This window comes from Pelodiscus sinensis, chromosome 2 (assembly GCF_049634645.1).
Source record: "Pelodiscus sinensis isolate JC-2024 chromosome 2, ASM4963464v1, whole genome shotgun sequence".
Taxonomy (NCBI): domain Eukaryota; kingdom Metazoa; phylum Chordata; order Testudines; family Trionychidae; genus Pelodiscus; species Pelodiscus sinensis.
Window position 1 is genome coordinate 241,345,534 of NC_134712.1, and position 27,679 is coordinate 241,373,212.

General features: G+C 43.9%; 1 protein-coding gene across 3 annotated transcripts in view; it reads left to right on the forward strand.

Moving 5' to 3' along the window:
- The window catches only part of CNPY1 (canopy FGF signaling regulator 1), an 85,955-nt gene that overhangs the window by 12,511 nt on the left and 45,765 nt on the right, over nt 1-27,679 (forward strand). For all 3 annotated transcript variants that reach the window (XM_075922765.1, XM_075922764.1, XM_006129330.4), the window contains exon 2: nt 15,199-15,304. In XM_075922765.1, coding sequence (XP_075778880.1) covers nt 15,214-15,304 — 91 coding nt within the window. In that variant the 5' untranslated portion in view covers nt 15,199-15,213. The remainder of the gene's footprint in view (nt 1-15,198; nt 15,305-27,679) is intronic.

The window sequence follows — 27,679 nt, forward strand, 5'->3', positions numbered from 1 at the left end:
GCCCTCTCTTCCTCTTATCCCCCTCCCCTTCCCTGCACAGACAATAAACCACACTTTTTTTTTGAAACAATGAACTCTGTTTTTTTTTTTATTGGGGTAAATGTAACTGAGGAGGAACTGGGGAAAGAATCAGGGAGGTGTGCTCAACTGGTGGAAGGGGGAGGAGAGGCCTGGGGTTGGGCTGGGAGTGTCACCTGCCTCAGGTGGTCCCACCACCTCAGGTACGGGGCCCTCAGCGGCCATGGGAGGGGCGTGGGAGAGCTAGGTGGAGAAGCTGGAGGGTTTAAGGCATCGGTGACGGCCATGCAGATGGTCCAGCCCTGTTGCAGCAGCTCCTGCCAGGTGTTTTGGTGCAGCTCCAGGTCCACTTCCAGTCTGTGGTCCTGCCGGTCGAGGGAGCACTACAGGGCACACAGGGCATCAACTTGCTCTCAGTGCAGGTCATCCTGGGCTTGCCTGCAACTGCAGGTCAGAGGGATGACACAGGAGGTGTTGAGCACACCTCTCTCTCAGCTGGTCCAGCTGTGAAGAACAAAGAGCAGGGCAGTCATCCCTGGAGACACTGTGTCTGAACTGTAGCCCTCATCTCTGAGCTGAGACCAAAAGGTCTCGGGTCAGACGAAGGTGATGAGCTTCAAGCATGATGTGCATCTGTGGCCTAGACAGTGGGCTCTTTCCTGCAGGGCCACAGATGTCCTGGGGGGAGCCTCACTACCCACACATCCCGGGGAAAAGCAGGCATGGGAAGGTACCAGTCAGACTGAGAGCTTGTGGGCAGGAGGGGGGCCACGGGGTGGCTGGGCTTCCCTCTTTGCCACACACATGCCAGGTCTGGCAGTGGCGGCGTCCCACGAGGAGAGGACTTCTATCCCTGCCAGCTGGAGGAAATGCAGGAAATGTGTTGGGGGAGGTGTGTGTGAGCGGCAGATGCCTCTTGCCAGGGAGAGTGCAGCTGGGGACCTTCCCACTTCCTTCGCCCTGGCAGGTTCCCATTCAGTGTCCTCTGCCTCATTGCACTTGTCTGGGAGCGGATGTTGTCCTGGGAGTGCCAGCAGGACCGTGTGGTGTGTGCAGCACTGCTGTGTGTATCCATCACCGCATCCTCCTTAGTGGTGGCTTGTGGGAAGGCACAGTTCTTTGACCTTCATGTGCACCTTCTCCTGTATGCACATGTGGCCCTTGTGGCCTAGGCTTTTGGCCATCCCACCATAAATGTCCACATTCCTGTGTCTGGTGCGGAGATCCCTCTGTTTTTCTTCCTCACCCCAGATCTCAAGGAGATCCAGGATCGCTGCACCAGACCAGGATGGTGCCCTCCTCTTTCAGCTCTGGGCAGGGGCTTGGGAGCTGCCTGAGGCAGTGCTGGCAGCTATGGGGGGCTCAGCTGGAGCAGTGGGCTTGGCCATGGTGGCAGGGAAGGCTGTGCAGGGTCCTGCTGTGTGGCATGATGCATTCAGGGCCTGCTTCATGCCACAATCCCTTTCCCTTCTGCCTGCAATTTTAAGGGCTGCAGGGAAAGGGGGACTATAGAGTTCTGATGAGGGTAGACAGAGTGGCTACCAGAGCAGCTGTGTGATTTCCTGTAGGCCACTTATTTCGAAATAACTCCATCTACCCCAACTATACACACCCTATTTCAAAATAGCTATTTGGGAATAGGCATAATTCCTTGTAAAATTAGGATTACAGAATCCGGAATAAGACGCCCATTAATTCGATATTATTTCGAAATAACAGGTTTGCTGTGTAGACACTCACTTTATTTCAGAATAATGTCCAAAATATCAATGTGCTGTTTAGTGTGCTGAAAGGATAGGAAAGTCTGATGAGCTTCTGAGAGGTGACTAATATATATAATTTCTACCCTCCGCACCTGGTGAGAGAATTCTGCAAGTGTGTCCCCATTTTTATCTTGTGAAAGCTTTTCTTTGTCACTGAATAAGGTTTTGTACTGATGAGGTAATTTTTATACTGTCTTTAAGATTTAGAAATTATGAGCTGCTTTTTTGAATTTGTGACAGATTGTATTTAGTGCTGCCTCCAGTTTATGCAAGCCTTAGGTACATCCCACTATATCCTATATTAGCATACCCAGGATGCCCTTTGCACTTGCAAATTGTGTTGTGTAGTGATTATTAAAACATTTGCATACTGCCATAGATTTACATGTATATGGAAAAAAGCAGGCATTACCACTTCATGGGTTTTCATCTGTTCTCTCATGCCTCTCTTTGTTATACATTTGCATTGGTTCTGCCTGAAAGATTTAAAGTAAAGTAAACTACTTGCTGTTAGTCCTATAATGTATGATGAGCTTTTTCTTCCTATTTCTTCACTGATTAGTTGTAAATGTAGTATCACAATTTTTCTTTCAAGTCAAGGACATGTCAGGGAAAGAGATCTGTACTTTAGGATTTAAGGAGTGTTCTAGCCATATGTACTTCTGTGTTTCTATTTTTAAATCTCCATTAACATTATGGTTTATGGCTGACTTTTAGATTTGGAAAATTGCCTGTTTGGTTTCTTAAGCAGTAACCTGAATTGTTTTGAAACTAGTGTGTGAAAAGAATACCAAGGGAATCCTCTCCTCGCCCCTATCAAGTTTATGCATCACTCACCATGCTTGGCATGTTATTCCATACTGTATACTAGGGATGGATAAACTGGTTCTGATAAAGTAAGAACTGAGGGTGTTACTATCATCATGTAATTTTAACCAAGCCTTTTGGAATTTGGCTGTGGAACAAAAAATGCTGATGTTGCAAATGCTTATGCATATAAGCAATTCCACTGAGTTCAGTTTGCAGGATTAGGGCCTTAGAGCTCAAGAGGCCTCACAGTGCTGTTTCTCTACTATACATCTTCATTACAGTATTGAGCTTATGACTTTAGTTGCATGCAACGCCTTTAAAACCTCAGTCATACACTGTAAGGCATCTGTCAGCAGCAGTGTTTAACTAAGACCCTCAGAATGTGATCTGATTCACAGCCACTCTCCTGTGGTGAATTCCAGAAAAGTGCCGCTTCCTGCGGGCTGTTGAGCACGAAAAGAGACTTCTGTACATTAGCCTGATAAATGGAGCATGTTGCAAATTTTTAGTCAGAGCTTTCTTCTCCCATGAAAAAAGGATATTTTTTGGTCAATACAAACATGTATGTGGAAAATGTTCATTTTTTCCAAACGTTTCCTTTCTTTGACTGAAAAAAATGAAAACTTATTTTGAGTTTTCAGCCATTACTTGCTCCTCTCCTCATTCCCCTGTCTCCTTTTTCAGTGACAAAATTTAAAAACAATGGGAAAGGCAAGAAAGTGAGAGAGATGGAAAAAGGGGGGGGGGGGGTCAGTATTCAAAGGGAGGCCCTGACTAGAGTGCCCTTCTCTGGCAGGCCATGTCACAAGTGGACCTTTTATAATAGAGATTGCCTATCTCCTAGAACTGGAAGGGACCTTGAAAGGTCATCGAGTCCAGTCCCCTGCCTTCACAGCAGGACCAAGTATCATCCCTGATGAATTTTTGCCCCAATTCCTAAATGGCCTCCCCAAGGATTGAACTCACTACGCTGGGTTTAGCAGGCCAATGCTCAAACTACTGAGTTATCCCTCCCCTGCTTCAGTTTGCCCCCTTCAGAGTCATAAAATTAGTCCAAACGGTCTGAGTACATTGTCCTTGAGGGTTTAATTTACTACAAAACTTCTGTGCATATAAACTGTAAGAGAAATCCAAATGCCAAGTCCTACAACCAGAGCCATAACAGTACATCTAGAGCAAGGGGTGGGGAACCTCAGGCCTGGAGACCAGATCTGGCCCCCAAGGCTCAGGCCACCCCAGCATTGGGGAGCCTGTGCTGGCACTCCAACCCCCCTGCTGACCCACTGCAGGGCTGAAGCACACAAAATCGACTGTGCTAGGCCCCCTTAGGCTCTGGTGTGGGAAGGGAACATGGAGTGTCTTTCTCTTTCTCAGTTGGGGGCCATGGCAGTGAGGGTTTGTGGGGGGTTTTTTTGTTTTGCTTCTCACTTGTGTGTGGCCCCTGACTGCTTTTTCTGTGAGTCAGCATCCCCCAGCCCTAAAAAGATTCCCCACTCCTGATCTAGAGGATCCATGGCATCACTCGCCACACCCTGGCTCTCCAGCCTTCGGCCTTCTCTTGTCCTTTGGTTTCATTTCTCTGGATCTGAGAGCCACCAGCCATCACCTTGTGCTGTTATCAGTATTTAGCCCTTTCCAGCCTTTATTCTAAGGCTACACAAGTGCCATAAAGCAGAGTTTTGTGTAAGCTCAAAAGCTTGTGTCTCATATCACCAGACATTGGTTCAATAAAAGATATTACCTCACACACCTTGTCTCTCTAACATGCTGGGACAGAAATGGCTATAGCAACATTGCATCTGACACATGTAAGCTTTTATCTGTTCGGTGGGCTAGTTTCTCTGCAGTGGCTACAATTTGCATATCTACTGTACTCATCAGAGTAGCTGTTCAAAGGGAGTATTCAACCTGGAAAATGTCAAGCAGAAAGACAGCTGTCTCTCTCTTCTAGGGGTTCTGTTGAGGCAAGGTATCCTTAAGATCAAGCCAGGTAGTCCAGCCATAGGCTGCCTTGCAGATGTACTCAAACAATGTGTAATGAAACTTGGGCTAATTAGTGGAGAATTCTAGAACCTGTAGGGTACAGGAAAGGGAAGAACAGGAGGGGTCCCAGATACTGCCTTAGTGCTTGGGTGAGGAAGCTGGAGACAGCAGCCTAGGAGCTGGGGATGGTGGACAATAAAAATGCTGCAAGTCACCTGAACTTGTCCTCCACAAGGAGCATGAGGACATAAAGTAAAAAGGGTATTACTCCTTCATATACTGGCCCTTGTCAACCACAGAGGAAGGTTCATGGGATCCACTGCCAAGGGGCATGGTGCCATAGATTTCTTGAGATCAGACCTTCACCGTCATGGTCAAGTTGGGATATTATTCCCATCAACTGGCATTGTTATAAATGAAATCACTGTCCACACTGTTATTTTAGGAGATCCCAGCATACACCTTTTTGCCATGGCTTATGAAACCAGGCCCTGATTCCAGAGGGCTTGTCAAAGGAAAGCTCAACTACATGCTCCGGAGCTGAAGGGTGGTGGTGGAATATGCAGTTGGTATAATGAAAATGGTGCAGTCTTCAGAACTATCTGGATGCCAGTGTAGTCAATGGTATGTGGGCTGCTGTACACTGCATAATATCTGCATGGCCAAAGATGGGCCATTTGCCAGGAGTGGGCCCAAGGCACTGTTGGAATAATGCGCGCATCCAAAAAATGCACCTACCCTTACCGGAGGTAAGAATCCACATGCACAGTGAAAATCAAGGATAGTTTGGTGCACCTACATAATGGGTTTGCAAGGTGCTGTAGTGTGAGCCATAGAGGGGCCTACAGGGGTTAAATTTGTGTTCCTCTAGGCCAGCCTTGAGGACTGCTAGCAAAACCATCAGGTGTTCTTTGTCAGAGGGCCTTCACCAGCCTAAACTCCCCTTGCTAGCTAGCTGAGAACCTCGTATGGAATAAATAACATGACCTCAGCTCTAAGCCCTGTGGGAACATTGAGAATGGCATTGGGCCAATTCACACACACTCTGTAAATAGTTGGGCTGTGTCTAGACTGGTCACTTTTTCCGGAAAAGCAAATGCTTTTCCGGAAAAACTTGCCAGCTGTCTTCATTGGCCACTTGAATTTCCAGAAAAGCACTGACGATCTCATGTAAGATCGTCAGTGATTTTCCGGAAATACTATGCTGCTCCTGTTTGGGCAAAAGTCTTTTTCCGAAAGACTTTTGCGCAAGAGGGCCAGTGTAAACAGCACAGTAGTTTTCCGCAAAAAAGCTCCGATCGTGAAAATGGTGATCTGGGCTTTTTTGCGGAAAAGCGCATCTAGATTGGCCACGGACGCTTTTCCAGAAAAAAGTGCTCTTCCGGAAAAGCGTCCTGCCAATCTAGACGTGCTTTTCCAAAAATGCTTTTAACAGAAAACTTTTCTGTTAAAAGCATTTCCGGAAAATCATGCCAGTCTAGACGTAGCCCTGGAGTATAAGACCTCCTGGGGGTCCTGCCCCTCTGGGAGTTCCACCAGAGACGTTTTACCTCCGAAGATGCCCTGGGTCCCCCAGCTGGAGCCACATCCACTGCAGCCTGGTGTGAGGTGACCGGAACGGGATTCCCCACAGACCTAAATGGGCGTAAGCAGGAGCGACCCGAGGCCAGATGTGGCAGCTAGCGCCGCAGGTGGAAGGCGCGATTGGCACCCCTGCCTGCACGGCCGTCAATGGCTGTGATGTCATCATCGGGCGCCCTGGCTGGCAGCGCCCGAGGCGACTGCCTAGTCTTCCTAGGCTCACGGGCCACCCCTGGGCGTAAGCATTTCTAAGGGACTGTTACTTTTATATGTATTGCTTTGCCTATGCTGATTATTTGCAGTAGCTGTGTAACCATCTGGCAGTATAAAGCCTGTAATAGAAGTGACATAGTGAGATTAATAAAAGCAACTATCTATCCCTAATAGACTCTGTCTTCAAGCAAATCCATAACCTTGTTGGGCTCTGCCCCTGTTGTCAGGTGCCAAGAATGAGGGAGAAATAATTATAAAAGACTGTCTTGTGTCACATTCATCCCACAATTTCTGGGACTGAGGCAAGTCAGAAAGATTATTTTTTGTGACATTTTATTATGCATACACTCTTCTGAATTACTGTGATGAAGTTCCATTTTCATAAAACCCACGTATGCAATATTATGTGCTAATTGAACATTTTATTTTAAATGTGCCTGTAAATAACAATGTAAAAATCTAATAGGAAGACCAGCCATCATTAAAATGTAAACAAAAACCATTTAAAAAACTGAACAAAACCAGTGCCTATTAAGAAATCAAACCAAAGTGCAAAAATGTCAAGCTATGCTGTGTACATAGCAGTTTCACTGTCTCTATGTGTCCCTTTTCTTCCAATTCTCTTTGGCCCTTCTGGTGTATTTTTGTACATGGGCCACAGCTGAATAGTCATGGAGAAATGTAGAGTACATGAGACTGTTCCATGATGTGTTCATTCCTTGAGCCATGGACCAGTTAACCTCAGAATGCCCAAAGGCTGAAGGATGTGGTAATGCATGAAGCTGGAGCCTGCAGTCTGGTGGCAGTGAGAACAAGCAACCTCTTGAAAAGCTTCTGTTGCACTCTGTCTTCCTTCCCTAACCTGCAGTCATGCTCCAGTAACTGTGCTGTCAATCTCTCCTCCCAGTAGACAGCCACTTTCTTTCCAGCCTTCTGACCTCCATCTGTCCCAACTACCCAACATGCTCATTGACGTTGACCAAAATGTCCTCCCTCATTTCATCCCTCACTGTCTTCTTTCTGCTATATTTCTGGGAAGTCTGCTTTGGCAGGTTCCTCATTCCTTGTCTTTCACAAGCTGAGATGGAAAGGCCTGCCAAGGAAAATGAAAAAGCAGATGACTGTGGGGAAAAAAAATCTGTGGGGAAAAAAGGATGTGTCACTTCACTGTCAAAAGGAGGATACTTTTTAATCATCATTTTTGTTTTGTTCACACACAACTCACTGCCCAGTTCTGCATAGTCAACCTGTGGAACTCCTTGCCAGAGGATGTTGTGAAGACCAGGACTTGAACAAGGTTCAAAAAGAACTAGATAAATTCATGGAGATTAGGTCCATCAATACTTATTAGCCAGGATGGATAGGAAAGGTGTCTCTAGCCTCTGTTTGTCAGAGGCTGGAAATAGATGACAGCAGAGGGATCACTTGATGATTCCCTGTTCTGTTCACTCCATCTGGCATTGGCCACTGTCAAAGGACAGGATATTGGGCTAGATGGACCATTGGTCTGACCAACTTGGCCATTCTTATGGTCAGCTTCACATTACAAAATCAATGAAAATAATTTATAAATCCCTGTGATTGTTTTACTTTTGGATGTTTGAGAAGTGTTTGTAGGCTGGAGGTTGTTACTAGCTAGGGTTTTACAGTGATTTTAGGCAAGCTCAGAGGAGAGTGTTGTTCTAGAAGTGCCTGAGCAGAATTGTAAACTTCTCTTCCAGGCCAGCAGAGGAGAGACATCCATTCTAGGCTAAGGAGATTTTTAGGCAGCTGGTGACTGTCTTTGAATAGAGAGGGCCTTGTGAGCGACAGTGGGGCTCTAATAAATATGCCCTACTATGGAATTTAACACATTATCTGGCATTCCTACTCTGTTAGTTTGTATGCGTCACCAACCAGGACTGGATGAAAATTAGTGACAAACTCTCTCCTGTCCACCCCCCACAAGGCCCCGTAAGATATTATGCCCTCTTTACAATCACCCTGCTTTCCTGCACAGACTTGACAGGCAGCCTGGGCCCAAATACATCCTCTGCTGTTATTGGGACTCATAATACAGGTATAATACAATCAGCATGGCTGATTTATAAACTGTGTTGTAGCCAGGAGAGAGTATATAAAGGCTCGCAAGTCTAATTCCCCAGCCCATCTCTTTAACAATAAACATGCAGCAAGTAAAAACGTCATGCTGTTTCTTAACTTTTTTTTTTCAGTTCTCATTTTTAATCCCCGGTGGTGATGAGGGCAGGGAAAGAGAAGGGTAGGAAAGTGGCCTAGCTTCCCCTAGTAGAAACACACTGCAACCCCCTTCTTTAAATAATAAAAGCTAGGTTATCCATCACTTTAGTAAGCAGAACATTCAATTAACCAGCATATCTGATATCTTCCAATACAAATCTTCAGTCTACTAATCGGGACTAGTATACTGCCCAAGAATATGCAATTGCACATTCTGCAATCTACTTGTATGCAAAACAGGCAGAAGACAAGGAAGCAAACTGAAATCAGATATTTATTCAAGAAATGCAGCTTCCAAGATACGTCATAGGGTCATTACAGATTCAGATCAATCTCCTACACCTTCTACATCAACAGTGATAATTGATGTTGATAATAACCCTACAGTACTGTAAGATCCTGAAATGCCTTCTGAGTCATCAAAGAAAGATTAAATTATGTTCAGTGAAGTTTTAGTGTTAAGTGAATATTTAGTCGTCTGAGTGCCATGCACTGCCCATAGAGCTATGTAGTGTCCTAAGATAATCTACTGTATAGAAAACTTTATCTGTATATGCTTAAGTGCTTCAAGAAGCCAACCACTCTACAGAGCAGTACCTGTGGTGAGTACCTGGGTATTATTTATACTTTATTCATTTTACTGTACTCTAATTCTTTGACAATTGGTAAAGTATAACTCTAAATTAAGTGGAATATTCAATTAACTAGCGCGCACGCGCACACACACACACACACCATTCCTCCAACATTCTGGTTAACAGAGCTTTTATTGTCATAACTGACTGAGCATAACCCAGACCCCCCTGCTGCCATTCTGATATTAATAACAAAAATGAGGGTGGCCCAAATGTGCCAAGCTCTGGCTCCAGGGCTTGTGCTGCTGCTGCCACTTCAGCTGTGGGCTGCTCCCCGGCGCTGTCTCCACACAGGTCCTCCAAATGTGCATCCAGAGGATGCTGTAGCTGCTCCAGTGGCACTGTCTGATCTGGGACCAGCATCAGCAACCAGAGTTATTTTGGGTGCTTGATCTGGCAGTTGTAGGCTCTGGTGGTGCCGTGACATAGGGGTTATAAGCATATCATCCCTGCTCAGCAGATTGTCCAGCACCTTTGTTATCTCTGTGCTTGATGCAGTCCCCAGCACCTGACTGAATTCATCATAGAAGAGGCAGGTAGAGGGGATGTTCCGTGAGGGGCAGTTATTGTCCCTTGTTTTACAGTAGTTGGTCACAAGATGCTTGACTCGCTCCCTGCATTGCCCAGAGGAGTCCCAATACCAGTAGCAACTCTGATATATCTGTGTCCACATGGTTGTTTCTTGTGCTTTTACTTAAAATGAGTGTCTTCTTTGCTTCACACCATAGATCTGCCAGTTATTGCTAGCCTACTGACCCCAACATGCTCCCAGTCCTGAATTTCCCCAAAACCAACTTTGGAGAAACCAAACTAGCTTTGAAGTGTGTAGCTTTCTCCTGGGCCACTTGGAGAAATAAAAAGGTTCATTTGCTCCCAACTGCTTCCCACATTCACTAGAGTTAACAATTACTTTAATTCAAACATAGCAATGGGTTGGTTATATAGGTTTCATTAGCTTTAAGTTTATTAAGGACATAGGATAAGTGATGCCAAGGAAAACAAATTAAGATAGAAATGGTAACAAGCAAATAAAGGCAAAAACATGCATCTAAGCTTAAATCTAGCAAGGTACAATCTTTGTTTAAAATGGCTTCTTTCACCACTTTCTGCTGCTGCTCCAGCATGGCTGGCTGTCTCTCAGGACCTTCCAGAGAAGTTTGCAGTGCTAGTTCCCTTGTCATCTTTGGTGAAAGATAGAGATCAAGTTTCTCTCTGCTTCTTACGTTCCCACAGCGAGGAAGGCCTCTTGTGGGTTCAGTCTCCTATGTCTCTCTGGGGTGCAGGAGCCATGTTAATTCTCTGTCTCTTCAATCCAGGCTCAAGTCAACCTCCTCTGGTTTCCTTAATAGCTTTGTTTACAGCTAATATGTAAATTGAGGTAAACCCATATTCCTTTGCTAAGGACAGAGCCATTTATCACTTTTGCCAGGCTGTCTTCTTACACATGTTCTACAAACATTATACAGAGTGAATTCATAATTTCACATATAATGTTTTAACACATGCATTTTACAATGATATCAATGACTAGCATACTACTGTACTAGGTTTCAAATAATACTGAATATGGCATGGTTTTTGTGCAGAAATCATGCAGAAGTGTGTGGGATATGAATATGGGTGAGCTGAGGGTCACACATGGCACTCCCTGCAGTGACTGAACTCCCAGTCAGTATGGGGTGGTGCCCATGGCTCCTCCAATTCTGCTTAGTGATGACAAGGAAGCACCATTTGCCCCAAGCCCTGCAGACCTAAAATCCAGGCCCACAAATCTTCACAATTCCTTTGCCACACTACGGGTATGTCTACACTGCAAAGTTAATTCAGAATAACAGCCGTTATTCCGAATTAACTTCCATAGCGTCTACACAAGCAAATTAAATTCGAAATAGCAGGGCACTTAATTCGAGGATGCTTAATTTGGTAAACCTCATTCTACGAGGAGTAACGCCAAACTCGAATTAGCTAATTCGGAATAAGCGCTGTGTAGACGCTTAGTCTGAATTAGCTGGCCTCCAGCCCTTCCCAGTTTCCCCTGGTGGCCACTCTGGGCCAAACCAGAAAAACTCTTTTCCCTCCCCCCAGCCCCAGAGCTCTTAAAGGAGCAGACTCTGACCACAGTACCTGTGCCAGCTCCAAGCCTGCCGGCCCAGAGCCAGCAGTCACTGCCCCAACCCAGTGGCCCCAAAACATGAGCCAGCAAGCCACTGGCAGCCAGCCCTCCACTGCTCCCCAGGAACAGTCTGCCAGCTCACAGGAGCCTGCCAGGGCCTGGAGAAGGTGGGCACCTTCCTGGTCCAGGGTGGAGATCAGGGTGGACCGTACTCAGGTTTGGGGGGATGCCCCCAACATCCATGATCTCCGCACTAGACAGAGGAATGCAGCTGTCTATGGCAGGATAGCTGCCAGCCTGGTCACCAAAGGCCACATGCGAACCCAGCAGCAGGTTTGCATGAAAATCAAGTTGGTCTGGCAAGACCCCCAACCCTGAGCTTCTCCTCCTCCTCCCTTCTCTTGCCTCCCTCCCCCTTCCAGCTCCCTCCTTCCAGGTTTCCCCCTCCCCTCTCCCACCCTCATTCCCACCCCAGTTTTGGTCAATAAAGAGAGTTTGTTTTTGGCAAGAAATGTGTTTGTATTTGACATCAGGAAGGGGGGTTAAGGAGGGATAAGTGTAAGGAAGGAGGCATGAGGCACAAGCCCCCAGTGGGCACACCAGGGAGGCTCTTAGTGCTCCACAGGGTGGAAGCTCTCCTGCAAGGCTTCCTGGATACCGACAGCCCCCCAATGGACATCCTGGCTGGCAGCCTGCAGCAGGTGCAGTCAGGCAGATGGCACTGTGTTCACAAGATGCACCAGAGTGCCCAGGGGCAGCTCTGTCTCCATGTTGCAGAGTGCTATAGTGTCTCAAGTGAGGGCAACCAAAGCACTCCGAGACACAAATGCTTTGCTGTCCCACAGCAAGGCAGGCAGGCAAGCAAGCAGGAACACCTGAGAACCAGCTGCCAGGGGGTGGGCAGGGCGTCCCTTTAAGCACAGGCATCAGATAGCCTTAGGCAGCAGCCACACACAGACACTCCTGACCTTATGCCCTGCCTGACCTGGTTCTGGCTGGCCTTAAATCTGAGTCTGTGTCCAGTCAGTGTGGATGCAGTATTTCGAATGAGCAAAAATGCTAATTCGAGCTGCATTTTGTGTGTAGATGCATTAATTCAAATTAACTTAATTCGAATTAACTATTTCGAATTAAGATAATGTCTACACTACAGCATTAATTTGAGTTAATAGCATATTACAGGGCCTCACAATCCTGGTTTCCTGTGGAAGGAAAGATCCGTGGTGGAGAGCGAGGGTATTTTCTTAGTGTAATGTGTTTGATTTATGTGGCGTACGCTAGCTTTTGAATGGTATGCAGGCAAACCTCTTTTTCAGTAGTCTAAGCTCCACACACTAGTGCTGAGAACTGATTCCAGTTAAAAAGGATTAAGTCAGAGAGAAAATTCTCAGGGCATGTCTACATTCTGAAATAACTCCCCTTATTTTGAAATAACAAGGTAAGTGTCCACACTACCAAGCCTGTTTTGAAATAATGGGCTTGTTATTTTGAAATAACAACTCCTGCTTGTGAAGAGGAATAAGCTTATTTCAAAACAGTTATTTTGGTAGTTATTTCAAAATAAGCTATTTCTTATTACTCTACTGGTAGAGTAGACATAGCCTCAGACTTTTTGTAACAGCTTCCCCGCAAAAGGATCTGCATTACAAAACGAATACATCTTTCCCCCCTCTCAAATGCTGTACATTGCTGTAAGGCTATATATAAAACACCATCCAGTGACTTCTACCATAACAAGTCTCATCTCTGGTATCTCCAGAGAATAATAAACTGGTAGCAAACGCTTCTTCCTCCCACCCAGCAGCTAGTATTGTTTTAATAACTGTTGGTGTTAAGTATATCTCCCTCATCCTTTCTTTGTGGCCCCAGCCAAAATATTCTCCTCATTCCAATTTTAGTTTAAAATTTGTATGTATTGCTCCCATTGCTGGGTCTTTGTTTGGAAAGCACAGAAGCTGCAAGCATATTCCTGTCAACACTCACCTCTGCAAAGAGGAAATGGCTCAGAACATCAGCCCTACATAGCAGGGCAGGAGGAGTAAGGGCTGCACCCCCTGAAAGGTCTGGACAACCAATCTACTGGTTGGTGACCACTGCCTTAGAAAGTAGTCTAGAAAACCAAGTGATCCTTTCTTCCCTCATTCCTCAGAGTTCATGAGTGTGTTTGTGGGGGGTAGGGTGGGGGGTAAGGAATAGGTCAGTGTCCAGCTGACCAGGTGCTAACTAGTGCCAGGGCCCCAGGTCTCAGCTGAATATTGACAAACATACACCTGGAACCAGTCTGGCTCACCTTTGTGTGAGTAATGTTAAAGTATGAGAATGATAAGAATGTGTTTTGTGTTTACACTTTTATGAAAATCTTGTAAATTGCTGCATAAATGATTCTCACGCACAATATCAGTATCCCATGTTATAATGTGATGTTTGAGTGCTTGAGCCATAACTGTAAATAAATCACTAGCTAGGAGAGAAGTATTAACAAGTGTGACATATTAGTTTCCACTAGGCAGTGTTAGCCTCCCAACCAATAAAGGCCGTGAACACCAGGTGAGCTACTGTGAAACATCAGAAGACAAAGACGTTGTTTGCTCTCAGCCTTCTGCTCCCAAAGAAGAGAAGTTTACGCTTGCTAGTTGGCTGGCAAAATTGAAATATAAACCTCACAACCAATTTGCCCTACCTGTAAACACTCTGTCCAGTGATCAGAGTTCATGCAGGACAGTTGATAGGAGATCGTTCTTCCTGGGTACGCAGCCCTGCTGGTGGCAATCCCCTCAGATGTCTCGAGCAGGCTGACGAAAAGCATCTAAGAACATTTGCGCTGGAGCTTTTAGCAGCGACTTTGTGGAGCTTAAAGCAAATGTGACCCATGGCTGAAGTACTCAGGGGGCAGCCTTCTGTATACCTGGGGAATCTGACCAGCTGTCTCCCTCCTGTGCGAGCAGAGTCACAGCTGCAATGCGTGGGCTTCTAAATGTGCGTAGGTGTGTCCAGAGCATGCCAAGAGCTTGGTGCCGCACTAGAAGCCCATCTGCCTGCCTGGGTAAGAGAGATGCAGAAAGAAACCTGGTATGCCCTAAGCAGTATTAGCTACAGGGTTGTGGTTGTTGTAGAGGCATAGCAATGTAGAAATCTTGTTAAATAGCTGTATTTTAAAATGTTACTTTTGTTTACATATACATACCTGTGTGCATATAATTTTTGGCTGAAATAGTGAAGATTTCTGTAAATTGGGGCTTCTCTTTATAAACTGTCATGTTATACTGAGAACTGTGTGACTTTTCTTTTCACTTGGTTATTTACGCTATGTCTACACTATGAGCCTCTTCTGCAAGAGGAAATGCAAATGGAGAACTCATTCGCATATGTCGTGCTCTCATTTGTGTTTCCACCTCGGCTCCCTTTTGCACAAGAGGTTTTTGCACCAAAAAGCATTGTGTAGACGGCTCCTTTTTGCGCAAAAAACCCTCAGAAGAACAGCTCTTGTACAAAAGGGGTTTTTTGTGCAAAAAGGAGCTGTCTACACAGCACTTTTTTGCACAAAAACCTCTTGTGCAAAAGGGAACTGAGGAGGAAACACAAATGAGAGTGTGGCATATGCAAATGGGTCTGATCCAGCAATATCTAAGGATCCCCACCCAGAGTCTTACTGAAGTGTCTGTCGCTGGCATCTCATTGCACAACTGGGACCTGGCTCAATTTATGTACTGTGTTTAAAGATATGGGGATCTGATCTTGTGAGGGATTGATCATCTTCATTCTCTCCTGCTAAGCATTTCAGAATTGGGCCTTATAAAAAGCTGCCTCTAGCAGTGCAAAGGATGATTATTGCTTATTTCCCTAGGTGGAGACTACAACAATGGTTCTGCTTCCTTTGGTATTGCCAATGCTGCTCACCTTCTCCAGTAACAACGTGGCGGGAGCGAGAGATCAAGAGGTGTTTTGTGGAGGTGAGTGATTGGTTGGTTGGTGTGGGATGTTTGCATTCTCATGCTTTGGCATTGCACAGATTTTTTAAAAAAAGAAGCTTATGACAATGTTTTCAAATGTAGGCTCCTAAATGCAGGGATCTAAGCCATACATAGACTTTGTATTAAACCACCAGATTTCCAGAAGTGCTGAATGCTAGGGATGGTCAGGAAACTGAACTGGGAGGGGGGGGGGGGACTTTTGTTAACATTTCTTTAAAATGTTCACTTCTGGTTTTCATGTGTTTTCTGACCAATGGTCCTGAGCAATCACTGCTCTCTAACTGTTGCCTCTGCAGTCTGGAGGGAGATCCACCCACATCGTTTCCTCCTGGTGGTAGTCTCCTCCTTCCTGGAGCATACCAGGGCTCTTTGAAAGGGCCACTCCCTCTGGGAAATTCTAAGGGCTTCAGTCCCCATGGTGCTCCAGTGCATGGAAGAAGATGGCCATTTTCTTTTACATTAAAAAATAAATCCCTGTTCTATAGTGGCTAAACCTCTCTGCCTAAGGCCAAGTCTACACTAGACCCGGAAGGCATAGCTGGAGTCGGCATACCTTCAGCTGAGCTTGGTGCTGTCTTCACAGATGGAGGCTGACAGGAGCAAACATTCCCATTGGCTTTGCTTACACATTAAATTGTACACCAGAAGATCAATCTCCAGTTCATAGGTATAGATGTGGTCTAAGATATGGTTAAAGGAAGGGACCTTTCAGATTCCCATCCAACTGGCACTCAGGGTGTGGTGGATGTATCCAGCTGCATTGTGGGGATATTAGTTGCATGTTTCTGGTGCAGTAATCAGCCATGTAAAGATAACATTATTGACTCTTATAGCTAGTAGCCTTTTAAAGTGCCTGGAAGGTTTTAGCACCTCTCTTAGTGCTGTATTCAACTCTCTGCAGTAAGTCAACAGTGCACACTTTTCTTTGCTGTCAGGATTAGAATCTTAATTTTTTAATCACGCGCTACCTTAGATTCAGTTGAAAGCAGCAGAATCTCCACAGGGAGACTTGGAATTGTTAGAAATTTGTATTTTTTCTGTCCCTGCAGATTCCTATTGTCCTTGTACACAAGCCACCAAATCAAGCAGTTATCATCTGGTATTGATTCTTCAGTCGTTACCAAGGTAGAAGTGATTCAAACAGTGGCCTAGATAAGAGTCTCCACAGCTCCTTGTCACTTCCTTCAGTCCTCTAGCCCTTTAAATCATACCTTGCCCTACAAACCTGCCTATGTCCTCACATCCTGAACTAGAGGGAAATAGCCTGGCTTTGTTCACTAGTGTTGCCTTGTATACAGGACCACACAGAGAGCACCTTTCATCCAGAGCTCCCTCATCTCGTTGGTGATTCCACCTGGCTCCAAATAACAAGGCTTTGGCATATATTGACAGTAGTGCACACAAGGGGAAAAACTCTCCATCTGTGGCCTCATAGCAGAGAGACAAGTGGCTGAATTTCTTAACAGATGGCTTAACAAACTACAAGAAACATGTGTCCCCCTGAGACACATAACCTGACATCAGATAGTTTCAACAACATATTGAAATAAATCCTCCCTCATGAATGCTGGGGCTTCAGATGCAGCCATATTTCAGTCTCAGGATCCCTTGACAAAGCCTTGGGTGATGCAAGTACAACAGTTTTGAGAGATACCACCCTGCATTCCCTGCAAACAGCAGAAGGAATCATGGTGCCAGGCTGAGCAGTGACTGAAATGGCCTAAAGATGCACAGTGATTAGAGAAACTGGGAGCTGAGGCATTAGTACCTGTCAGCAAATATTAGGTCTGTTGAAGCCAAGTATCCTCTTTGTTTTCATAACTGTTTGACTTTGTAATAGTTGTATCATTTTAGCTAGGCAAGAACACTTCCCACTCTACAATTCCTTATAACTTTGCCAAATTTTAGCAGTTTAGGCTGAAATTCCCCATGCCAGATGTCTGCATCAGGTTGAAATTCTGGGAAAATTTCTGCTAAAATGGTTTAGTTGTTTCCAAGAAAAATTAGGAAAAATAAGTTTTGCCCGTCTTATTTTTTTTTAAATTGAGAAGCTTTAATGTTCCCATATTTTAGAGTGGGGACTTGAAACTTGATACTGAAGTTTACCCTGGTTTCAGGAATGTATCTTTTGCTGCTACTACTTGTCTTTTTTATTTAAAAAAAAACCCACATTTGGCTAAATTGTAAATCTTGGAAAAATTGCAGTTCATTTGTGCTCAGTAAAGCCTTGTTAGATTTTGGCAGCTGAATTCTTCAGCAACAGCATTGACACTGAGCATTCTCTAGCTGAGGGCTGCAGGGACCACTATAATATTGGAAAATGGAGACGAGAGCTCAGCTATGCAGTTCGTGATCCCACTACTGCCACTCACGCATCGAGGAAGAGAAAGCTGTTTGAAATGCAGCTGTGACAAAAGACAGAGCAGGAGTGGAAGTGAGGTGATTTTAAACAGGGGGAACAGAAGCATGGAGAGATAAAGGTCAGAAGTGTCCACTAATTTTGAGTGCCCAATGTGGGTGCCTAGGACCTCATTTTTTAGAGTATTTAGCATTATATAGCACTCTATATGATCCAAGCACAGTTCCCATTGACTTCATTTGCAGTCAGGAGAGATTAGTACTTCTGTAAATCAAACTCCATATGTTGAACACCCAAAAAATGAGAAACAACATGGCTATCCATGAAAAGTTAGGTTTAAATGACTTTGTGGCACAAGTAGGAATAGAATCCAGTTCTCCATGGAAGTATACAGCTGCCTTAACCATGAGACCATCCTTTCTTTTCCTATAATCACCTGCTTCATTCTTCCAACTTTTGCAGCAAAAGAGATAGAGGTTCACCAAACAACCACTTTCATGAGCTGCAGCCTCCAAAGTTTTTTTTTTTAAAATGTAGTCTTTGTGTATGAGCTCTACTTATTTGTGAGAGATGAGGAGGGTGAGGTAACGTATTTTACTGGTAATATAGGAAATATCTTTTGTTTTTATGTACTTATTTATGGCGTGCAAAGCTGTGCTGAGTGCACAAACGCATGATCACTACCTGAAACAGCTTACAGTCCAGTATAATATACAATAAAAGCTCCATTATCTGGCACTATGCTTTTAGGCAAAAGAGACAGAAGACAAAAGAGCAAGCTGAAATCAGGGATTTATTCAATAAAGCAGCTTCTAGGGTGTGTCTTAGGGTCATTACAGATTGAGCCCAATCTCCTACACCTTCTACATCAACAATGATAATTGATGTTGATAATGATACACAGTAAAAGTTCTGTTATCTGTCATGTTGTGGGAAAGCGGGGTGCTGGTTAATTGAATATTCTGGTTAATGGAGAGTTATACTTTACGGCTACGTCTACACTGGCCCCTTTTCCGGAAGGGGCATGTTAATTTCAACTATCGTAGTAGGGAAATCCGCGGGGGATTTAAATATCCCCCGCGGCATTTAAATAAAAATGTCCGCCGCTTTTTTCCGGCTTTTAGAAAAGCCGGAAAAGAGCATCTACACTGGCCCCGATCCTCCGGAAAAAGCGCCCTTTTCCGGAGGCTCTTATTCCTACTGAATTGAAGTAGGAATAAGAGCCTCCGGAAAAGGGCGCTTTTTCCGGAGGATCAGGGCCAGCGTAGACGCTCTTTTCCGGCTTTTCTAAAATCCGGAAAAAAGCGGCGGACATTTTTATTTAAATGCCGCGGGGGATATTTAAATCCCCCGCGGATTTCCCTACTACGATAGTTGAAATTAACATGCCCCTTCCGGAAAAGGGGCCAGTGTAGACGTAGCCCATCAGTGGATATCCTCTGCGGTGGACTATACCAGTTCTGTAACAAAGGCATGCTGTACAATTGTACAAGACAGAAAGTGAAGGAGAGAACATCTTACCATTGTCTTGAATCATATGCAAAAAACTCAGTGTAGTTACTTAACCACAAAAAAAAGTTTTTTTTAAAAAAAAACCACTTATAGTCAAATAAAGACTATCTCTTAAGAGCACACTGCAAGCTTAATTTCTGATGCTACCATTAAATAAGGAAATACTATCTGATTAACTTGAAGCCTTTCATGCTTATATCTTGAGTTGGAGGTCTCGTAAAAATGTATTCAAGATTTTAAACTGGGATCAGAGGACAGCCTGCATCTGGTCTCTAAGCAGTCTGAATGTGTTGCAATATTCTGATCTGTGGCTGATAAATATATTTATTTATCTGTTGTGGCAAACCAAATGGTGCTCAGAACTGAAATGTAAAATAAACATTTTTCTGTACTTCCACTATATTACTTGTACTGTCACAAATTCTCTTCCTCGGTTCCTGAACTTCAGTGCTTCTGGCTATATAACTTGTGATTGAACTAGCATGTATATTTTAAAAAGACATCCAGTCTTGATTCAAAGATTCCAAGTGATAGAGGGGGAACAAAACAGATTTTTTCCCTTAAAATAAACAAGATTGCTCCCTTTCACTCCCCACCTTCCCTGGTTCTCATCCCCAGAAGACTGTATACTATCCTCTTTTCATTCTCCAACTTCCTTTCTGAATTTGAGGGTGGTTCATTTTTTCTAAATTGCTTTTCCATTTGGGTAAATTGGACCAATCCAGTCATGTTCTGAAGCTAAGAATGCTTTTTGCTGAAGATTTATGTTCTTGTTATAGAACCTGTTCAGCAGAGTATAAATAGGTAATTTTCCAGACATAAAAATCCCCATAACTCAGTATTTGTTAAAAAAATAATTAATAAAGTATCTAAGCTACTTCAGCCTGACAAAGCCTAAAGCTTAATGTCTAGAGGAGTTAGTATGCCATGTGTGAACCTGTTTGCTAGACATTATGGTAGTTTCATAATAAGTGATACTGGCTTTTCTCCTAGAGGCTGTATCTACATTAGGGTTTTGGCAAAAAGGTTCTACCATTGCTACCACTAGAGTTGTTCCTGGGAGGGTAACGATAGTGGGAACTCAAGAGTACACTGAGTGCTGCAGTTTTTTTAGTGCTAGTGTCTAATCCTGCTTGAAGCAGATCTATAGGACGAGGTGTTAAACGTACTGCTGACTGCAAGTATCTACACCAGTGCTTCCACTGGTGGAAAAATGCCCAGTATAGACAAATCATAAAGTAGATGCTCTTGACTTAGCATGTGGGAAAAAGAGAACTTATCACAGAGATGCTTAATTGCTTGGCAGACCCTTGGTCCTTGCTGGGCAATAGACCTGTGGCAGTGCCGTCTGAGTGGAATCGCTGTCTGAGAAAGGAGCAGAAAGTAGAGATGCCAGAGATGGCTGGATCTTGACATAGAACTCACAATCACAGTCCTCCAGCCTCTCTGGACTGGTTTATAAAGTTGCCATCCTACCATTGGTTTCACTTCCTCTTATACCTGCTGTGCACACATTCCCTGCCTTTAATTTGTGTTATAAAAACAAATACACTCAGAGGAGAAACTGTTTCGGCTCAGAACTAATGACCTTGCAAATTAGGATAAATGCCACCATGATTAACTGTTCTCTGATGCTCTTCTTTCCCTCCAACTAGTCATTCACTCTAAGCTTATGGTGCAAGCTTGTATGACCCTTATGGTAAAATCACATAAGATTAAATTGTGATTAAACTAATAGAATTCTATTGAAATGACTCAAACATCTATAATATTTAATAGAGAATGAGATTCTTTCCAAACCATCCCATAGAAGTCCACAAGAGGAAAGAAGCCATATTTATAGCTCACAAGTAAGACATTAAAATACGTATTGCATAAGAGCCCTAGGGTTTTACATAATTTTGATATTTGCAATGTGGTATTGAAAGAGACCTACCAAAGTAGCTTTTGCATGAGGAAATCAGTCCAGTTTTGTTTCTTGATCCAGGCAGCTACTGTACTTATACACACAGGGTGTGTCTAGGCTACATGGCTCCGTCGACGGAGCCATGTAAAGTAGTTTACTCGACATAGTCAATGAAGTGGGGATTTAAATAATCCCCGCTTTTTTAAAATAAAAATGGCCGCCGCACTGTGCCAACAATCAGCTGATCCAGCACAGCGTGGCAGTCTAGACATGGCGCGGTCAGCAAGGGTAGCCTTTGTCAACCCCTCTGGTAAACCGAGGCATACCAGAGCAGTCGACAAAGGCTTCCCTTGTCGACCACACTGCCTCTAGATTGCCACGCTGTGCCAGATCAGCTGATTTTCAGCACACACGGCAGCCATTTTTATTTTAATGAAGCAGGGATTAATTAAATTCCCGCTTCATTGACTATGTCGAGTAAACTACTTTACATGGCTGCGTTGACAGAGCCATGTAGTCTAGACACACCACAGAGATGCTCTCTTTCTTTAGTAAGATTTTTTTTCCTTTTCAAGGGACTTACAGAAAGATCTTGCTCCCACTGTAAGCAATGACAAAACTCACATGGATAATGGGAGTAGGAGCAGGCCCTTCAAGTTCAGCAGCATTTCATTATGACCTTGCTACATGTGCTTTGTGAGCCAGTTGGTTAAATAATCAAAAAGTTTTTGTAGTTGATTCTAGAATGTAGCTCTGATAGAGGCGAATTCCACTGTACCCACAAGGCATGGTCTGGTTCCAAAGCCCATGTAACTATGGTGATCTTAGTAGGAGATACAGTAACATTTCAGTGATCTGCTTATTTTATTTGTAAGTTTTAGATACTGTAGAGTTAACAGATTTTTATCTTGTATGAAATATGCTTAGTCAAGGGCATACTTCAGTATGGCCCCATTGTTAGCAGACCTTCAGCAGCTTGTGTCAAATATCAGTATAATGGACTCTCACACATTATTGATTTAATGACAACTATTGCTGCTAGGGATTGATCTAATGTTTTCATTAGACTTAAAAATGTTTTAACAACAAGTTCATTTAGTACTGAATAATTGCAAAGCCCTATATTGCAAAGTATCACATTCCCTCTAGAAGTGTAGTTCAGATGATTTTTGGGAAGATAAGCAGACTAATCATAAAGGCAAGCTTGAGTGGAATTTGGGAAAATCTAAATCTCTTAAACATACATAAAAAAGGGTTATTATAAATGGCATTATCAGTGAAACTGCCTGACTTTTTTTAAGTTTTGACCAAAATATTTACATGAAAAAAATTCAATAATTTTTCAACCATCTCTAATAATCAAAATGTGGCTAGTAGCCACTTTTCTTATCCCCTTTTGTCTACTTATTTATTATTAAATCCCTACTGGTTGTCAGTAGGGACTGAACCTGTGACCTTCAATACAAAAAGCATAAACCTCTTTTGCTTCTGCTAAAGGAAAAACTCCATTAGCTTTTAGCAGTAATAGGTTCGTTTACTCTGTGTGATCCAGCTGGATAAGGGCATTTTGCTGGTCGAGGGCATTTTGTGGAGAGTTTTGAAGCAACTCTGTTCTCTCATGCATTCTGTGGTACTCACCAAAAGCACAATCTTTTTTAGGATGGTGTGCTATCATTGGCTGGAGTTAGATCTGCATAAACTTCCTGATTAACTAGTACAGTGGTTTTCAAACTTTTTCCATTTGTGGAAACCTAACATATTTTTACCAGAAGTGTGGAGCCCTTGAGAAAGCTTAGACGTAGTCTACGGACTCACAGGAGTGCATGAACCACAAGCTGAAAACTATAGGTCTCCAGTGGTGCTGGAAATAAGAGTTCTGGGAGTGATGATGCATTCCTTGTCTTGAAGTAGTAATAATAAACAGCAGATACAAGGTTTTCATTATCACCACCCCACTATAAAATTTGTTCCACCAGCATCCCTGCAGTTTTAAGATAATTACAACCTTTTGTGGAGCCCTTAGCCATAGTCTGTGGATCATCCAGGAGCCACGGACCACAGGTTGAAAACCACTGAACTAGCTCAATGCTAGAACAGCCCATAAATATGTGGAGAAAGAGGTTCCCTTGTGCAATTGATATGAGGTTCATCACCCTGCACCTTTGGAAGATGATGTTTTTTCACTGAGACGATCTTAGTTTCCACTGTGCCTAGTCCAACTGGTTTACACCTTTCCAATTCAATTGTATGGGCTCCATTTCTGTTTGCTTCATACATGGCTGCCATGTTGTGCAGGCTCACTGTGCCTGCTATTTTGTCTGAGCACATGCGTCTTGCCTTCTGCTGCAGGTTTCTTGACTTTCCTTCTAAAGAATCACAGCTTTCAGCATCCTTGAGAGCATGCAGTCTTGAGTCTAATTATCAGAACTTCTGGCACCAGCTGCTCCATTTGACTTCATCTGGAGGCTGGGATGCTCAGATTTTCTCAATTTCAGGCCCAAGATGGATACTCAGTTGAAGTACCTGAAAGTAGAGGTCACTGCTAAACACATTGCCCTTGGGCCCTATCTTGGAGGAGAAACTGAAAATATGCCAGACTACCTTGACGCAAAGGTCAGAACTGAGTTAGTACCTTCTGAACCTACCATCCCCCAAAATGAGACAAATCCCCTTTAAAGGTGAATTCTACCCTTTCATTACACCCAGTGCAGTCTCATTGAAATCAGTAGCCAGATTGGTTTGAACCAGTTCATGGGCTTTCCACATTCAATATAATGAAGTTAGCGTCAGACTGACTTTAGGGGCAGACATGAGCCCTAACTGCAGTCTGTAATAGTAAAAATGTGTGCATTAACATACAGGCACTCCCCGACTTACGTCGGATCCGCACTTACGAACGGGGCTTTCTCGCCCCGGAGGTCGAGGTAGCGGATTGCTACCTGCGAGCTCCGGGGTGAGAGAGCCCCGTTCGTAAGCTGCTCTGGTGCCCCTGGTCTGCTGGAGACCGTCTCCAGCAGACCAGGGGCACCGGGCGGGTTCCCGTGCTTCTGAGGCTTTGCCAGAGCAAAGCCTCAGAGGCGTGGGAACCCGCCGCTGCTGCCGCTCCAGTCCGGGTGCCTGTGGTCTGCTGGGGACCATCCCCAGCAGACCACAGGCACCGGGACTGAAGCCGCAGCCGCGGGGGGTCCCGTGCCTTTGAGACTTTGCCAGAGCAAAGCCTCAGAGGCACGGCACCCCGCTGCTGCTGCGGCTCTGCTCCTGGTGTCCCTGGTCTGCTGGGGGGGGAGGCGCGGCTAGTGTGCCCTGGACCCTGGAGCAGAGCAGCTGGGGCGCTGCCGATTTGTCCTGCAGCGCCGCTCTGGGCACTACTGGACCAACCCGGCAGCACCCCAGCTGATCTGCCCCAGGTCCTGATTCAGCTGCTGCTGGTCAGTTTCAGCAGTGGCTGAATTAGGACGCCTGGGACAGAGCAGCTGGGGTGCTGCTGGGTTGGTCCAGTAGCGCCGAGGAGCGGTGCTACTGGAGCAACCCAGCAGCATCCCAGCTGCTCTGCCCCAGGCGTCCCCAAGTCAGCCGCTGCTGAAACTGACCAGCGCTGACTACAGGAAGCCCGAGGCAGAGTTGCTCTGCCCCAGGCTTCCTGGAATCAGCGCTGATCAGTTTCAGCAGCAGCTGACTTGGGGAAGCTTGGGGTTCTTAAGTTGAATCTGTATGTAAGTCAGAACTGGCGGTCAGTTTCAGCAGCGGCTGAATCTGGACGCCAGTTCTGACTTACATACAGATTCAACTTAAGAACAAACCTACAGTCCCTATCTTGTACGTAACCCGGGGACTGCCTGTATATGGAAACAGACATGAGCTTTACCAAAACACCCACATAGAGACACATAGGAGGGAAAATAAAATATTGGACTACTCTGCTCTTCGACAGTGAGCTGAGTGAGTTCTGGTAAAATAATAAACTTGCCTAGTCTTTTGTTACTGCTGGAGGGTCTATCACATCACATTAACTCCTAGCTTGATCTACTGTAAAGATAAAATATGCCCAAAATTAAAGTGACCACATTAATGGAAACTTTCACTCTCCTATTTTCTAGCATTATCACAGGGCCTCTCATTGACAGTTTGTATTGCTGTGGCACCAGGAGAAATTCAGCTCTCTCACTGAAGTAGAAGGAGCCACAGTATCAAAATAATTTCAAATGCTTAAATGTAGAATAATATTGGCTGGTATAAAGTTTAAATAATATCACTGGAGTATAGCAGAAGGTTCTGAAGCATTTTTTAAAAAGTGATCTACATCAGATTTCCCTGATAGAAATTTCACTATCTTGCTAGTGTCTTTTAGGCAGGAATTTTGTATTAAGGTGTACAGAAGGAATAGCCAGGATTAAATAAGTGTTTTTAAGGGAGCAAGTGACAACATTTTACCAATTACAGCAAAAGCATGCACTATACATCTACAGCATAATATAAAAATGTTTATATTATTCACATAACACAAGTAAAAAGAAATCAGGTAACTGAAATGCCCAATGCTTTAATTTGAGGGACAAATACATATGATTGACCTGCTAACATATTTAGAATAATATGGTACTTTTGTCAGATATAGATGGTAAATTCTCCCAAAAGACCAATGGGGGGGAGGAGGGGAAAATGGGTGCATGTATGCACACCATATCAATGCATAATAGTCAGTTGGGGTGTGTCTAGATTACATGGCTCCATCGATGGAGCCATATAAAGTAGTTTACTTGACATAGTCATAGTGAAACGAGGTTTACCGGCACGGTCGACAAAGGCTTCCCTTGTCGACTGCGCCGCATCTAGACTGCAGCGCTGTGCCAGATCAGCTGTTTGTTGGCACTGCGCGGTGGCCATTTTTATTTTAATGAAGCGGGGATTATTTAAATCCCCACTTCACTGACTATGTCGAGTAAACTACTTTATATGGCTCCATCGACGGAGCCATGTAGTCTAGACACATCCTTGTATTGGAAGATGTCATCTACAAGCAAATCTCTTTTTGAGGTAATGTAATATTTTTAAGGCAGGGTATAGTTTAATAAACTGCAATCCTGTTGGCCATGAAGTAACATGAGCAAGAGAAAAATAAATCCAAATGTCACTTGATGTCATATGGAAAAAAGGGCCTTTTAAGCATCTCATATAGAAGAGATCATTTTCATACAGAAATCCGTGTGTGAGATAATGTGCCTCCTGTTTTTATTATTTATTTTTATTATTTAAGATCATTAAGGTAAAACCACAGCAGATCACTTTGCAACGGTATCTGCTGCACATCATTGAAGAATAGAATGTGGAAACATCAATCTTTGTGTCACTATCCCTCTAATTGCCAGAAGAAGAACTAGAATCTAGCGGAGGAGATGGAGAGCCCGAAAAGGAAGGACCTGGGCTAATTAGAATTTAGGGTGTCTGGCCTATGGGTACCATGTACTACTTAAGCACTAATTACATCTTAGTTAGTTTGGGGGGTTAAGGAAGGTACAAGTGTTGAATAGATCTTATGCCAGCCCTTTGCACAGATATGAATTTTACCTCTAATGCATAGTGTAGCTCTAGGGAAAGACATTGACACCAAAAGGACTAAATGATGCTAATAATGATCTTAACCGGTTTTAAATTTTGTGAAAAGATACTGTACAATAACTATAACAGTGTATATTGAAACTCTTTTTAATTCTGTTTCCATTGAAGTCAATGTAAGTTTTCCATTGAGATTAGTGGGAGCAAGAGCAGTTACAAAATCATCTGTTCCAGTCACGTTATTTTTTCTTTTATTCTCTAAGAATGTAAATAATTTAATATTAATACCTGATATTTTAATACATAAGGAATGTGGGATTCTGCTTATGTAAATATTAAAACATCCGCATCATATGAAATATAACGTTAGTGTAAAGAAAACTAATAAATATGATTTTTTTAAAAATGCTATTCCTGTTTTGCCTTTGCTTTTGTCATCTATTGGATGTGAATATATAAATTAAAGGAGATTGCCTTCTGGTTTTGCAATCTCCAAGATTGAGGATTCTTAATAACAAATGTAACTTTGGAGAAAGGAATTTACAGTTCAGTAAGTCCGAGTGTAGTCTCACGCTGCTTTTAAATCTGCAGAGTTGTTCCTGATTTTCTGTGGTATAAGATCAAACTCAGAGGTGTGTAAAACTCTGGGCCAGACCCTGAACTGCTGTCAATATAGATATTTGGATTTGCATGAATTGAGGCTCTGGTTCTGTAGAGCTGTAATCTCCGACTCGTCTCCCTATGTTTTGTGCTACATTTTTTTTTAACTAAAGAAAATGAGGTCAGTTTGGGAGGCAAAGGAACTGACTGAAAGAAAGTATTGTATGCTGTGTGAACCCCTTGAGGCACATGTTTTGACTGTCTCATCGGAGCATGTTACTTAGCTCACAGTTGTGCATGTGAGGGCAGGAGACCCTAGAGTAAGTAATTTCCCTGTTTCTCTCTAAAATAGTATTTAGTAGTACTTACAGGGGCACCCTGTTCTTTTTTGCCTGCAGAAACCATTTTGCATTCTTTCAGCACC